The 16,050-nt window shown below is 43.0% G+C and overlaps 1 protein-coding gene across 2 annotated transcripts in view; it reads left to right on the top strand.

The window, feature by feature from the left end:
- Nucleotides 1-15,175, top strand: part of SORD (sorbitol dehydrogenase) — a 41,909-nt gene extending 26,734 nt beyond the window's left edge. Inside the window, exons 6-9 of one of the 2 annotated variants that reach the window (NM_001244162.1) lie at nucleotides 9,158-9,223; nucleotides 10,535-10,710; nucleotides 13,863-13,984; nucleotides 14,871-15,175. In NM_001244162.1, coding sequence (NP_001231091.1) covers nucleotides 9,158-9,223; nucleotides 10,535-10,710; nucleotides 13,863-13,984; nucleotides 14,871-15,036 — 530 coding nt within the window. In that variant the 3' untranslated portion in view covers nucleotides 15,037-15,175. Of the gene's footprint in view, nucleotides 1-9,157; nucleotides 9,224-9,654; nucleotides 10,711-13,862; nucleotides 13,985-14,870 lie in introns of both variants that reach the window. The other variant, XM_084973347.1, reaches the window with a different exon arrangement.
- Nucleotides 15,176-16,050: the final 875 nt, after the last annotated feature.

Genomic DNA, 16,050 nt, shown 5'->3' with positions numbered 1-16,050 from the left:
TATTCACTTAATGCAATTTAGGATTGTTTTTTAGCCCTTGACAAGAAACTAGGGAAATATTTTTGGTAGTAAAGGGAAGGTCAACTTTTGAAACTTGCAGATTATCCTAGAGAACTGGTCTCCTGATCCTTCTAGAATGAGGTGGCCCCTGCTCATGGCCAGCAGAGGGGTGGGATCCAGGCCACCATGAGGCAGCACTCTGCCCACATTGGCTTGCAGCTAGCTGCCAGCCACCTGAAAAAACTAGCAGCTCATTGAAACATTCTAGGCTTCTAATTGCTTCTGGTAAGTCTGACAGCATGCTCCACTCCTAGTGGGTGCAATCCAGTATACCTATATACTTTTTTATTGAGTAAAACAATAATATATTATTACACATTAATAATAATGTATAACATTATATTAGTTTCAGATACACAGCATAATGATTTGATATTTGTATATATTGTGAAATGATCACCACAACAAATCTAATTAACCACACATAGTTATAATTATTTTTTTGGCCACACTTTCAGCATGTGGAAGTTCCCAAGCCAGGGATCAAACGTATGCCACAGCAGTGACTAGAGCTGCTGCAGTGACAGCACCAGGTCCTTAACCCACTGTGCCATGAGAGAACTCCCTAAATTTTTTTTTTCTTGTGATTAGAACTTTTTTTTAAATTTTTTATTACTCTAATGAATTTATCACATCTGTAGTTGTGTAATGATCATAACAATCTGATTTCACAAGATTTCCATCCCACAGCCCAGGCCCATCCCTCCACTCCTCAAACTGTCTCCTCCGGAGACCACAAGTTTTTCAATGTCTGTGAGTCAGCATCTGTTCTGCAAAGAAGTTCAGTCTGTCCTTTTTTCAGATTCCACATGTCAGTGACAGCATTGGATGTTGGTGTCTCATTGTATGGCTGACTCCAATTAGCATGATAGTTTCTATGTCCATCCATGTTGCCAAAAATGCTGGTATTTCGTTCTTTTTAATGGCTGAGTAATATTCCATTGTGTATATGGACCACCTCTTCTTGATCCACTCCTCTGTCAATGGACATTTAGGTTGTTTCCATGTCTTGGCTATTGTAAGTAGTGCTGCAATGAACATCGGAGTACATGTGTCTTTGAGAGTCATGGTTTTCTCTGGGTAGATGCCCAGGAGTGGGATTGCTGGATCAAATGGTAGTTCTGTTTTTAGTTTTCTGCGGCATCTCCATCCTATTTTCCACAGTGGTTGCACCAATTTACAATCCCACCAACAGTGTACTAGGGTTCCTTTTTCTGCACACCCTGTCCAGCACTTATTTTTTGTAGACTTTTGGATGATGGCCATTCTGGCTGGTGTAAGGTGGTACCTCAGAGTGGTTTTGATTTGCATCTCTCTAATAATGAGTGATGCTGAACATCCTTTCATGTGTTTCTCGGCCATCTGTATGTCTTCTTTGGAGAATCGTCTGTTTAGATCTTCCACCCATTTTTTGATAGGCTTGTTTTTTTGGTATGGAGCTGCAGAAGTCGTTTATAAATTTTGGAGATTAATCCCTTGTCAGTTGATTCATTTGCAAATATTTTCTCCCATTCTGTGGGTTGTCTTTTTGTGCTGTTTAGGGTTTCCTTTGCTGTGCAGAAACTTTTAAGTTTGAGTAGGTCCCATTTGTTTATTTTTGTTTTTGTTGTCAATACTCTAAGAGGTGGATCTGAGAAGATGTTGCTGTCGTTTATGTCAGAGAGTGTTTGGCCTATGTTTTCCTCTAGGAGTTTGATAGTGTCTGGTCTTATATCTAGGTCTTTAATCCATTTGAAGTTTATTTTTGTGTATGGTGTTAGGGAATGTTCTCATTTCATTCTTTTCCATGTGGCTGTCCACTTTCCCCAGCACCACTTATTGAACAAGCTGTCCTTTCTCCATTGTATAGTCTTGCTTCCTTTGTCATAGATGAGTTGGCTGTAGGTGCGTGGGTTTAATTCTGGGCTTTCTATCCTGTTCCATTGATCTATATGTCTGTCTTTGTGCCAGTACCATGCAGTTTTGACGACTGTTGCTTTGTAGTATAGTCTGAAGTCCAGGAAACTGATTCCTCCAGCTCTGTTTTTCTTTTTCAGGATGTCTTTGGCTATTCTGGGTCTTGTGTGCTTCCAATAAAATTTTAAAGTATTTTGTTCAAGTTCTGTGAAAAATGTCCTTGGTAATTTGATAGGGATTGCATTGAATCTGTAGATTGCCTTGGGTAGTATAGTCATTTTGATAATATTAACTCTTCCAATCCATGAGCATGGTATATCTTTCCATCTATTTGTGTCATCTTTGATTTCTTTTGTCAGCGTCTTATAGTTTTCAGAGTACAGGTCTTTTGTTTCTTTAGGTAGGTTTACTCCTAGGTATTTTATTCTTTTGGATGCAATGGTAAACGGGATTGCTTCCCTAATTTCTTTTTCTGCTCTTTCATTGTTAGTATATAGAAATGCCTTCGATTTCTGTGTATTGATTTTGTATCCTGCGACTTTGCCAAATTCGTGGATAAGCTCTAACAGTTTTCTGGTAGAGTCTTTAGGATTCTCTAGGTATAGTATCATGTCATCTGCAAATAGGGATAGTTTTACTTCTTCCTTTCCAATTTGGATTCCTTTTATTTCTTTTACTTCTCTGATTGCTGTGGCTAGGACTTCCATAACTATGTTGAAGACTAGTGGTGAGAGCGGACATCCTTGTCTTGTTCCTGATCTCAGCAGGAATTCTTTCAGCTTTTCACCATTGAGAATGATGTTCACTGTGGGTTTGTCATATATGACCTTTGTTGTATTGAGGTAGGTTCCTTTTATGCCCACGTTCTGAAGGTTTTTTTTTTTTAACAGAAATGGGTTTTGGATATTCTCAGAGGCTTTTTCTGCGTCTATTGAGAGGATCATATGGTTTTTATTCTTCAGTTTGTTAATGTGGTGTATCACACTGATGGATTTGTGGATATTGAAGAACCCTTGCATCCCTGGGATAAATCCCACTTGATCATGATGTGCAATCCTTTTAATGTATTGTTGGATGTAGTTTGCGAGTATTTTGTTGAGGATTTTTGCACCGATGTTCATCAGTGAAATTGGCCTGTAGTTTTCTTTTTTTGTGGAGTCTTTGTCTGGTTTTGGTATCAGGGAGATGGTGGCCTCATAGAATAAGTTTGGAAGTATCCCTTCCAATGAAATTTTTTGAAATAGTTTCAGAAGGGGAGGTGTTAGCTCTTCTCTAAATGTTTGATAGAATTTCGCTTGTGAAGCTGTCTGGTCCTGGACTTTTGTTTGTTGGAAGTTTTTTAATCACAATTTCAATTTCAGTTCTTGTGATTGGCCCATTCATCTTTTCTATTTCATCTTGGTTTAGTCTAGGAAGATTGTACTTTTCTAAGAATTTGTCCATTTCTTCTAGGTTTTCCATTTTATTGGTATATAGTTGCATGTAGTAGTCTCTTATGATCCTTTGTATTTCTGTGATGTCCATTGTAACTTCTCCTTTTTCATTTCTAATTTTATTGATTTGAGTCCTCTCTCTTTTTTTCTTGATAAGTCTGGCTAGGGGTTTATCAATTTTGTTGATCTTTCCAAAGAACCAGCTTTTCGTTTCATTGATCTTTCCTGTGGTTTTCTTTGTTTCTATTTCATTGATTTCTGCTCTGATCTTTATGATTTCTTTCCTTCTACTAACTTTAGGTCTTGTCTGTTCTTCTCTCTCCAGCTGCTTTAGATGTAAAGTTAGCTTGTTTATTTGAGCTTTTTCTTGTTTCCTGAGGTAGGCTTGTATTGCTATAAACTTTCCTCTTAGAACAGCTTTTGCTGCATCCCATAGGTTTTGGAGTGTCATATCTTCGTTGTCATTTCCTGCCAGGTATTTTTTAATTTCCTCTTTGATTTCTTCAGTGATCCATTGGTTGTTTAGCAGCATGTTGTTTAGTCTCCATGTGTTTGTGTTTTTTGCAGTTTTTTTCTTGTTGACTTCCAGTCATATCACGTTGTGGTCGGAAAAGATGCTTGATATGATTTCAATTTTCTTAAAGTTACCGAGGTTGGATTTGTAGCCCAGGATGTGATCAGTCTTAGAGAATGTTCCATGTGCACTTGAGAAGAATGTGTATTCTGTTGCTTTTGGATGAAATGTCCTATAAATATCTATTAAGTCCATCTGGTTTAATGCTTCATTCAGGGCCTTTGTTTCCTTATTGATTTTCTGTCTGGTTGATCTGTCCATTGCTGTAAGTGAGGTGTTAAAGTCCCCCACTATGATTGTGTTATTGTCGATTTCTCCTTTTAAGGTTGTTAGCAGTTGCCTTATATATGCGGTGAACCTGTGTTGGGTGCATAGATATTTAAAATTGTTATATCATCTTCTTGGATTGATCCTTTTATCATTATGTAATGTCCTTCTTTGTCCCTTAAAATATTCTTCATTTCAAAGTTATTTTGTCTGATATGAGTATTGCTACTCCAGCTTTCTTTTGATCCCCGTTTGCATGAAATATTTTCTTCCATCCTCTCACTTTCAATTTGTATGTGTCCCTAGAAGTGAAGTGGGTCTCTTGAAGACAGCATATATATGGGTCTTGTTTTTGTATCCATTCAGCAAGTCTATGTTGTTTGGTTGGGGCAGTTAGTCCATTAACATTTAAGGTAATTATTGATATGTATGTTCTTATTGCCATTTTATTAATTACTTTGGATTTGTTTTGCTGCTCTTTTTTCTTTCCTTCTTCTTTTGTTTTTTTCTGCCTATAGAAGATCCTTTAGTATTTGTTGTAAGGCTGGGTTAGTGTTGCTGAATTCTCTCAGTTTTTGCTTATCTGTGAAGGTTTTGATTTCTCCTTCAAATCTGAAGGAGAGCCTTGCTGGGTAGAGTAATCTTGGTTGGAGGTTTTTTCCTTTCATCACATTGAGTATATCATGCCACTCCCTTCTGGCCTGCAGAGTTTCTGTTGAAAAATCTGCTGATAACCTTATCAGGGTTCCCTTGTATGTTGCTTGTTTCTTTTCCCTAGCTGCTTTCAAGATTTTCTCTTTGTCTTTAATTTTGGTTAGTTTGATTAATATGTGTCTTGGGGTGTTACTCCTTGGGTTTATTTTATATGGTACTCGTTGTGCTTCCTGGATTTGAGTGAGTGATTCCTTCCTCATGTTAGGGAAGTTTTCGGCTATTATCACTTGAAATATTTTTTTCTGTCTCCTTCTCTCTCTCTTCTCCTTCTGGCACCCCTATAATACGGATGTTGGTGCATTTCACGTTGTCCCTGAGTTCTCTGAGACTCTCTTCATTTGTTTTCGGTCTTTTTTCTCTTTTCTGTTCTGCGTCCGTAATTTCCACTAATCTGTCCTCCACCTCGCTTATTTGTTCTTCTGCCTGCTGTATTCTGCTGTTAGCTGCTTCTAGTGAATTTTTTACTTCAGTTACTGTATTTTGCATCTCTTCTTGTTGAAGTTTTATATCTTGTATCTCTTTGCTCAGTGTTTCCTATAAGTTATCCATCTTTGCCTCCAGTTTATTTCCAATGTATTGCATCATCTTCAGCATCAACAATCTAAAGTCTTTTTCCTGGAGGCTCTTGATGTGTCTTCCTCTTTTTCTTCTGGAGCAGGATATCTTTTTTAAGGTTTCTGGTCCATTTGAGTGAAGAATGCTCAGTCTTTAGTTGTGAATTTTGTTGTTTTTAGGAGAGAAGTTGAGCTCCAGTCCTTCTATTCCACCATCTGAGTCCTATCTCTCATCATGGATGTTCTTGAGTTGGGGTTTGTTCCACTTAGTGCCTGCCCCTCCTATCACTCCCTCTTCCCTCCCTTTAATGGTGCATCACCTACTTTCCCATCTCCCCAAGTGCACTTTCACTACTTGGCAAGCCCCACATGGTTAGGAATTGAGTCTGAGTTTTTCAACAGTAATCACTTAGCTGATTTTCTGGGGTTTTTCCTTCCTCCCTCATCTGAGTTATTGTTCTCTGTCTTTTCATTTTTATAGCTTTTTGGTGTGGTGACCTTTTTATAGATAATAGAGTTGTAGCCTCTCTTACTCCTGATGTCTGTCCCCCTTGTGGCTGATGTCAGTATGGGGGCTTGCTGTAGGCTTCCTGATGGGAGGGGCTGATGCCTGCCCACTGGTAGGTGGAGCTGATTCTAATCCCTCTGGTGGGTGGGGCTTAGTCTCTGGATGGGATTAGAGGCAGCTCTGTGCCTGAGGGGTCTTTAGGTAGCCTGTTTACTGAGGGGCGGGGCTGTGATCCCACCTGGGTTGTTGTTTGCCCTGGGGCTTCTCAGGCTGACTGATGGGTGGGACCAGATTTTCCCAAAATGGCCACCTCCAGAGAAAGGCACTGCTGCTGAATATTCTGGAGAGCTTTGCTTTCAATGTCCTTCCCTCACAACAAGCCACATTCACCCCTGTTTTCCCAGAATGTCCTCCAAGAACTGCAGTCAGGTTTGACCCAGATTCCCTTGGAGACTTTGCTTTGCCCTTGGACTCAGTGCACATGAAAGTCTGTGTGCGCCTTTTAAGAATGGGGTCTCTGTTTCCTCCAGTCCTTTGGAGCTCCTGTGCACAAGCCCCACTGGCCTTCAATGCCAGATGCTCCAGGGGCTCTTTCTCCCAGTGCCAGATCCCCACACGTGAGAGTTTGATGTGTGGCTCAGAACTCTCACTCCTGTAGGTGAGTCTCTGTGAACCAGTTAGTTTCCAGTCTGTGGAGCTTCCCACCCAGGAGGTATGGGGTTGTTTTTATCACGAAATTGCCCCTCCTACCTCTTGATGTGTCCTCCTCTTTTTCTTCTGGAGTAGGGTATTTTTTTTAAGGTTTCAGGTCTATTTGGGTGGAGATTGCTCAGCCTTTAGTTTTGAATTTTGTTGTTTTTAGGAGAGAAGTTGAGCTCCAGTCCTATTCCGCCATCTTAATCCCATCTCTTTTTTTCCCCTTGCGCTTAGTCTGCTGTCACTGGCTCACAGGAGACCTCAGGCAGAGACCTTAAACCCGACCCTTCAGACCAGCATCCCCGTAGGAAAGCGCTGCACCCAACACCTCAGTTTGGCGGGCTCTGCCCCTCCAATCATTCTAATAGCTTCTTCCACAACCTAGAATTCTGTACCCTGTGAAATTATCCTTCAAAAGTGAAGAAAAAAATAAAGACTTCCCCCAGCATCAGGACTCTCTGAGGTTTAGGTTCTTCATGCCTCCATGCAGAAGGAATTCAATGAGAGACAAAGTGATAGGCAAGAAATAGATTTATTAGGCTAGGGCACTTGTGAGAGGTGAAAGCAGGCAGGCATGGAAGCTATGTGATGAGAACTTTTAAGGTCTATTCTCTGAGCAACTTTCATATTTGCAATACAGTATTACTAACTGTATTCACTGTGCTACACATTAGATAACCAGAACTTATTTCCTTTCTAACTGGAAGTTTGTACCTTTTGACCCCCTTCAGCCATTTCACCCTCTCCCCACCACATCTGGGAGTCCGTTTTTTCTTCATATCTTTGAGCTCAGTGGTTTTGTGGCTGAATAATATTCCATTGTGGATATACATGTCTGTGTGCGTGTGTATAGGATTTTTTTTTTCTCCACATCCTCACCAATGCTTGTTATTTGTTATCTTTTAGATAACAGCCATTCAAACAGGCCTGCAGTAATATCTCACTGGTATTGATTTGCATTTCTCTGATTAGTGATGTCAAGCATCTTTTCATGCTTCAGTTGGCCATCTGTATGTATTCTTTGGGAAAATGTCTAGTCATAGCCTCTGCTCATTTTCAACCAGATTGGGTTTTTTTTTTTGGCTATTGAGTTGTGCACATTCTTTATATTTAATACATTTTAGATATTAACCCCATATTGAATTGATGATTTGCAAATATTTTCCCCCTACTCAACACTGCCTTTTTCATTTTTTTGGTTTCCTTTGCTATACAGAAGCTTTTTAGTTTGATAAAGCCACACTTGATTCTTTTTCCTTTTTTTTTTTTTTTTTTCTGCTCTTTAGGGCTGCACCCACAGCATATGGAAGTTCCCAGGCTAGGGATCAAGTCAGAGCTATAGCTGCCAGCCTACACCACAGCCATAGCAACATGGGATCCAAGCTGCATCTTCGACCTATATCACAGCTCATGGCAACGCCAGATCTCAAACCACTGGCAAGGCCAGGGATTGAACCCACATCCTCATGGATAGTAGTCAGATTCGTTTCCACTGTGCCACAAGGGGAACTCCCTGTTTTTGCTTTAGTTGTCTTTGCTTTTGGTGTCAAATCCAAAACTTCATCAAGACTGGTGTCAAGGAGCTTATTGCCTGTGTTTTCTTCTAGGAGTTATTTTTGTCTTCTTAGGGCTGCACCCGCATCATTATGTAGGTTCCCAGGCTAGGGAATTAGAGCTATAGTCACTGGCCTATACCAGAACCACAGCAACACCAGATCTGAGCCATATCTTCAACCTATACCACAGATCTCGCGACACTGGATGACACTCACCTGCTGAGTGAGGCCAGGGATCGAACCTGCATCCTCATGGGTGCTAGTCAGATTCATTTCGGCTGAGCCACGATGGGAACTCCAGATGACGTAGTTTTTAACTACTATGTAGTATCCCACTTGTAGTTTATTTAACTAATCACCCCTTAGTTGGTCATTTCAGGTGTTTCACAGTCTTTTGCTTTCTGGGCAAACTCACTAAATTATTCTCAAGGGGAGTGCCCAAAAAGTAAGTCCTCAAAGATACTCTGTAGAGCCGTATTTGTGGTCTAATTTTTGTGTTAAAACCATCTAGTATACTGATAGTGTGGGAAGCAGGTGGTCTTCAGGCTGATTCTTATGTACCTGAACATCCTAGAGCTGCCTGAGCAGCTGGGTCAACTTAAGACACCTTCTAGGGTGATCCTCAGAGGGTACCTAAAAGGGTGTATTTCACACTGGGGAGGCTTGATGAATTCTAAGGAGTTAGGGGTCAGAGAGAACAGGAGACCAGCCCTAGAAGCAGCTTCATGTAGAGAACAATCCCACATGCATTCAACAAACAGTTGCTAAGATCTCACTATACATCAGGCACTGGGATAGATGCTACAGGTACACAAAAGACACAATTCCTGTCCATGGCCTGACAAGGGGGGAGAGCTGGTGTTTGATATTTCACAAATGTCTTCTATTTCCTTATTTAGGGCCAATTGGATTGGTCAGTTTGCTTGTGGCCAAGGCAATGGGTGCAGCTCAAGTTGTGGTGTCTGGTAAGGTTTTCTTCCTTTTAAATCTCTTTGAGGTGAAAGCAGCTGGGCCTACAGTTTGTGGTAAAGGCATGAGACTCGTTCCCTTCCTGGGGATTGGATTTGTAAAGAGGCTCCTGCTCTTTTCTTCTGGCTTCCAGGATTGAAAAGCCTACCCATGGGATGTCCAAGTCAGGAATCAGGGGGAGACTACTTTTTGTTCCTGCTTGGAGAGAGTGGCTGCTGCAGAGAAGAGGAGCTGGCTTTTTTTTTTTTTTTTTTTTTACATTTTAGGGGCACATGTGCAGCATACAGAAGTTCCCAGACCAGGGTCGAATTGGAGCTGCAGCTCTAGGCCTATGCCACAGCCACAGCAACATAGGATTCGAGGCGTGATTGCAACCTATACCATAGCCATGGCAACACTGGATCCTTAACCCATGGAGCAAGGCCAGGGATCGAACCCATGTCCTCATGTATACTGGTCAGGGTTGTTACTGCTGAGCCACAACAGGAACTCCCAGACCTGGCTTTTTATGTGTGGACCTCAGATGCCCATACTTCCCACTTAGTCCTAGGAAGAAGCTCAGCCCTTGGTTTGTTTGACAAAGCTCAGAGGGTATGTTGTGTATTGTTTGTGTGTGTGTGTGTGTGTGTGTGTGTGTAGTTATTAGGATGTGCGATGTGTTTATAAAAGGATGTTTGTGTATGAGGTATGTGGTATGAGTGAGAGATATGAGTATGTATGTGTGAGGAGAGGTTATCTGACAACACATGTGGGTGTATGTGGAGCAGAATGTATGTATGGAAACATGGGGTGTGGGAGGGTGTGTGTATGTGTGTGGAGAAGGCATCTGTGAGAGAGAACGTGTGTGTGTGTGTGTGTAACGAATCTGAGAGAGTGTATGTGAGGAGGATTATCTGAGAGTGTGGGTGAGTGTAGAGTTGTGTGCTTATGAAGTGTTTTGGATGTTTGAGGGGAGTGGGGATGCAGAAGGGTGTCATTGTGTGTTTTGTTTGTGGTGAGAGAGTATGTGTGTAGTTCTGTAGAGCTGTGTGGTGTGTATGAGGGGGTATGGGGATGTAGAAGGATATGGATGTTTGATAAGTTATCTGAGAGATTGTGTAAGGAGTGTGTGTGTGTGTGTTTGTGTGTGTGTAAAATTGTGTGGTATATGTTGGAGTGTGTTAGGTTGTAGACAGTATGTATGTTGGGCTCAGCAATACCACCACTACACCAGAGCTTCCTTGCCATCAGAACCTGTACCTCCAGTTTTTTCTCCCTAATCCACCATCTTATTTCTTGGTTTGAAAAAAACTTTTGTTCAACTTTAGATCTGTCTGCGGCTCGGTTGTCTAAAGCCAAGGAAGTTGGGGCAGATTTCATCCTCCAGATCTCCAACGAGAGCCCTCAGGAAATCGCCAATCAAGTGGAAGGCCTGCTGGGGTGCAAGCCAGAAGTCACCATCGAGTGCACAGGGGTGGAGGCCTCCATCCAGGCTGGCATCTATGTGAGTGGGATGAGGGTAGCTGAAGCTGTTGGGCAGCTTTGTGGAATCAGCAATGCATAGTGAACCAAGTACAAGTAAGGAGCCCTAGGATCAAGCTTCTCCACTTATTTGCTATGTGATCCCATCTACCCAACACATAATTAGGTAATCCCCTGATATCTCTGTCTTATCTCTCTCATGGAGATAGTGACACTTCCCTAACATCCTCATTGGATCATTGTGAGGTTCAAACTAGGTAACATGTATACATGGGCCTTGAGAGATGTTAAGTGACCCACACCTAGGATGGGATTGCTATCATGATTACACCTGTGATCATGAAAGTAGTGCTCCTTGTTTAAAAAAAAAACAAACACATCAACAGGAGGAACAGGGAACTATGTCTTAGTTGAGTGTGGGAAATCCCTATCTTGTTTTATTGAGGAAAACTGCAGTCTTTGAGTCATTGATACAAAGTGACAGCCATTAATGCAGTTAGTCACAAAGGGAGGTCATTTTTCAGGGTCACAGTTGTCTACTGCTGTCCCTTCCTAGAACTAGGACCAGATATGCTGCCAATACCTGATCCACCCCTCAGTAACCCACCAGAAATTTATGAGATGTCAGGGGATGGGGGGAGGGCAGGGAGGAGTAGCACTGACAGATCAAAATTTGAGGAAAAGAAGGAAGAAGAATAACTTCTAGGTTCCATGCTCTACTGTGGGCCAGGTACTCTGCTGGGTGCTTTATAGACCTGATGCCTAGTCTGCATAATAGCCCTGAAAAAGTTCTCATTTTCCATGTTTTACGATGAGAGAGGTCCAGTGATTTGTCTGAGTGCACTGCACCAATGCCTGGGCTTTCCCTACTCTATCCCATCCAGCTGATCTGGAGAGGAAGGGATAAAGGGAACAAGGAGCCGGTGCTAGGGTGGGAGGGGCTTGTTTGGGGAGAGCAGCAGCAGCTGGCACCACTGGGCACCTCTGCCCTGTCACCCAGACTGCTTTCCCACAGCAGCTTTCCTTCCTGATGAGTCACACTGAGTCACAAACATGGGCACTTTCCACCATGCAAGACATTCTGGGCAAAACTGCTCCTGTGAGCTATGTGGCATAGCCAACACTCACACTTGGCACCCAAGCAGATCTATTATGTCCTCCTCCTACCAAGATGCCTATGGCACCAGAGAGCTGAGGAAGCAGTGAGAGAAGGGAGAAGCAGGTGCCACTTTTGTTCTGACATGATTCCAGCTAGAATCAGCCAGTTCTCTGCTCTACTCTCAGAGACAGTCAGTGGTTACCATGTGAAAAGGGGAAACGAGAAACTAAAACCCAGAGGGCAATGGGTCTATGTGTGGTGGGTGGAGCTATGTCAACTTCTGTCAGGTCTTGGGTTTCTGCCATGTGCCTGGCTTTGTCCAGACACCTTGAGGACTTGACGAGTAAGGTGTGTCTACTGTCTTCAAGTTATTGGCAGGTCACTGACACCTCCCCCGCCCCCACTCAATAGAGAGACAGTAAAAGATGTGGGTTCACAACACAAGGCCTTCTTCCCTCTTATACCCTGCCTAGAGGGCAACTGTTGATGGTGGGGGCCCCATTGCCAGGCTACTTGCGGTGGCTGTAGAAGCAAATGGGACACAAAGGCCTTGTGAAGCCTGAAGCTGGTACCTGTCCTGAGTGGGGAGTGGAGCCATCATGCATGACAGGTGCTGTAGAATGCTACAGGTCACTCTGCCATTAGGTGGAGGCACCTTATGGACATACCTGAGAGTCACTTTTCTGCCATGCTGTATCTAGATAATGTTCATGAGGAGACACAGCAAATGCTTAAGGTAGAATTGATGTCATCTCCTTGGTGTAGAAGTCACACCTACAAACAGTGGTCCAAGCAGTCTTTTACCTGTGATCAGTAAGCCACTGGTCTCCTGGCAGCTTGGGATGACCAAGTTGGTGGTGTTCCTCTTCTTCCATACCAAGTGGAGAGGAAATGCTGAATGGATAACAGTATTCCTGGAAAATTTCTCAGTGTATTCTGTGACTTAATCACAATTCTGACCAACCTGCCCCCCTGCTATGCCAATGAGGACAGCAACATTTTTCAGTTCTGAGATACCCATCCCTTTACTGACAGTGTTTTTGTGTCACAGGTGGTTTGTAAGTGTGCTTCAATATAAAGAGAAAACATGCCAAACGTTGAGCCCAGCCTAGTACCAACCACCATGACTCAGCCTTAACATCCCTGCTGGGGGAGCATCATCCTGTTCTCACACATGAGGAACCCATGGCTGAGACAGCATGCTCTAGGGTGCCCCAGCTCAAAAGTACAAATGCTGGGAGTCACCTCCATACTACAGGCCTCTCTCCAGAGTGCATCCTTCCCCTTGGAGATAGAGGCTGTGATGTGAGCTGTTTTACAGCTCCATGGTTTAGCACTTATCAATGGTCCCAATAAGTGCTTGCTGCTGTGATTAACTATAATGAAAATGTAGCACTAATGAATTGTCTGCTTTTCTTTTTCTCACAACATCAAGCACAGTGATTCCCCAAAATCTCTGGAGCAGGCAGGGCACTTGTAGAGATTGCCAGGAGAAATTTTGCTCTCTGGTCCACTCCAAAGAGGAAATTGATGAATCCCATTATTAATTATACCACTGGGGTGAATGTTTCTGGAACAAAAATATTTCTAAATGCCTGCCTATACATATAAGACAGTTTTTTAACCATAGAATTCCAATAGCCCTCCCCATTGGTATAGTACTTAGTAATTTTCTCACCAAAAAGTGTGGTTCCTTAGAGGTTTAACACCTGGTCTTGGGTGGTAAGCACTCTGGAGAAGGAAGTGGCTGGTACTAATATCCGGTACTGGATTAGTAAAACTTTGGAAGAAGGTCAGAGGTTGCTGAAGGGTCAGCCTTGGTTGTAGGGGAGATTCTCATTGCTCTCTGGAAAACCTTGGCTGTTTCCTGGGATGTTGTGGACAGCAGAAAATGTTCCCATCAAAGAAGATAATGTTAACTCTGCTGCTCTGTTGAGTTTGGTAACACGTTAAAGAGTTCAGCAGCACAGAAAGAATTTTTGGATCCTTACCTATTTATATGGCAGCAGTGTTACTGTGAGTGGGGTCTGCATTTTCTCATCTTCTGGGTTTTCTTATTCTTACCTTCTCCTCAGGCCACTCATTCTGGTGGGACCCTGGTACTTGTGGGGCTGGGCTCTGAGATGACCAGTGTGCCCCTAGTGCACGCAGCCACCAGGGAAGTGGATATCAAGGGCGTGTTTCGATACTGCAATACGTAAGTATGTTGTGGGTGAGACAGGGTGGCAAGCAGCCAGCAAGTCCAGGGCAAGCAGTGAATGGTCTCTAGGACCAAAAGTCTCCACTCGTTTATTCATGAGGGGCACTCCCTGGCAACACTGACAGCCATGTGATATGATAAGGATCCAAAGAAGGAACATTCACTTGCAGTTAATAGGGAGGGATGTAGGGAAAGAGGGAGGAAGTGGGGTTTTGAAGCATGCTCTTCTTGAATGTCTGCCACTCATCACCCAGGCCTTTCCTTTTCCATTTCTTTAAGTGGCCAGACCTCCATTTTCCCCTTTAAAAGGAAGGAGAAAAATGAAGACAACCAGAACTCAAGCCTCTTGTTTCCCACTTTAGATTCTCAGGGCCCACCCTGGCAAGTGAAAGGTCTTAATAAATCCACCTTGTGATCTGTGCCTGCATCCTCACCCCTGCTACAGAACTCTGTCCAGGACCACCTTTCCCACCAGTGGCCCTTTCTCCCTCCTTTGGGCTCTGTAAGCATTCCCTCAGCAGAGTATTGGTTTCTGCCAAGGCCAGCTGCTAAAAGGTGTGATTGGATCATCCTGGGTTGCCTCCCTTAGGCTTTTCTGCCTTTTCACAGTGGCCTCCTTATGCCTTAGGCCTTCAAGCCAAAGGAATTATAGGCTTCATGGCAGACAGCAGAGGGGTGAGAGGCATTTGGCAATGGACTCTAAACTCCTGAATTACAAATCATAAGATCATTTCCACTGCTGTTGGCCTGTAGATTTGACCTGAAGAGCCTCAGAACTACAAATAAATGTGGCCAGTAATCTTGTGTTGGGTAGTTTGGCGGCTCTGGCTCTTTCCTCCTGAAGGTTGAATGTAATATTTGTGATTTTTTTTTTTTTTTTCAGGTGGCCGATGGCAATTTCAATGCTTGCATCCAAGTCCGTGAACGTTAAGCCCTTGGTCACCCATCGGTTTCCCCTGGAGAAAGCTCTGGAGGCCTTTGAAACATCCAAAAAGGGATTGGGGTTGAAAGTCATGATCAAGTGTGATCCCAATGACCAGAATCCATAATGTGAATTGTGTTCTGTCCTTGTCCCCACTTTCAGCATCTTGGGGCTGAATGGTTGGCTGAGCAGTGGTGGATTTTGACACAGAAGTTTCTTTTGAGTAGAAAGAGCAATTAAAATAATTATCAACAGAGAGCCTTCCACAGGGGAGTTGGTGTGCCTTAAAAACACAAGGAGGAATAATTGGGAGAAACTTGTAGCCAGAATGACCTGTTCTTGGTGGTCAAAGTTCAGCAAGTGGAACAGAGCTTAACAGGCAGGTGCCCAGAAATTCCCCTTCTTCCTGGAGTGACTGAATGTAAGGAAAGAAACCTGCCCATTGGTTCCTGGTTCCACTTTGACTGGCCAGGTGGGGGATAGGGGATAAATTATGAAGAGACCACCTACAACTTTATCAAGACTTACTGGCCCAGAACCTGATTTTCACAAAAATCTGCAACTCAGAGTTGGAGAAGAGGGGTTGTGAACAGTTTTACTTTAGAGCACAGTGCTTCTAGACATGGTTTGATGATAAAAGAATAAGGGACTCACCTTCATAGGTCTAGGATAATTTAAAAACCAAAATCCCATGTGGGATCAAGCCAGCTTGCATTCCTCAGAAATGCAGAAATAGTCAAGGAACTTCTCAGCATCGCTTGAAGAATGGCCTCTTTGACTCCTAAGAATTCTGTGTAACTGATTTTTGTGCCCTGCCCCCACCCTTATTCACATTCAGAGGCAGCCACTATAGGCTTCTCTGTCACTAAGCAACCAGAAGGTGCCTGCCTAAGGACAGCCACAAAGAGTCCTCATGGGAGACTTCAGTCACCCTTCTGACTAGCCCTGGAGGGTTTGGAAAGTGCACCTATCTTCCCCACTGCACAGGATTAGCATTCCCTTCTAGACACAAAGTTTACGGATGATTATGCCTGTTGGTTTAATTCTGGTCATTATGAGCAGAAAACCTTTCCCCTTCTCAGAGTCAGTTAAGGGTCTTGGTACTGTTCTATCTGTTTAACTGATAAGCTCCAACCTTGTC

Source organism: Sus scrofa, chromosome 1 (genome assembly GCF_054392235.1).
Source record: "Sus scrofa isolate SSC_HxYL_T2T_F1_AM1 chromosome 1, Sscrofa_HxYL_maternal_Yorkshire_Landrace_v2.0, whole genome shotgun sequence".
Classification (NCBI taxonomy): Eukaryota; Metazoa; Chordata; class Mammalia; order Artiodactyla; family Suidae; genus Sus; species Sus scrofa.
Note: the sequence above shows the minus strand (reverse complement) of the source record. Positions and strands in the feature narration are given on the sequence as shown.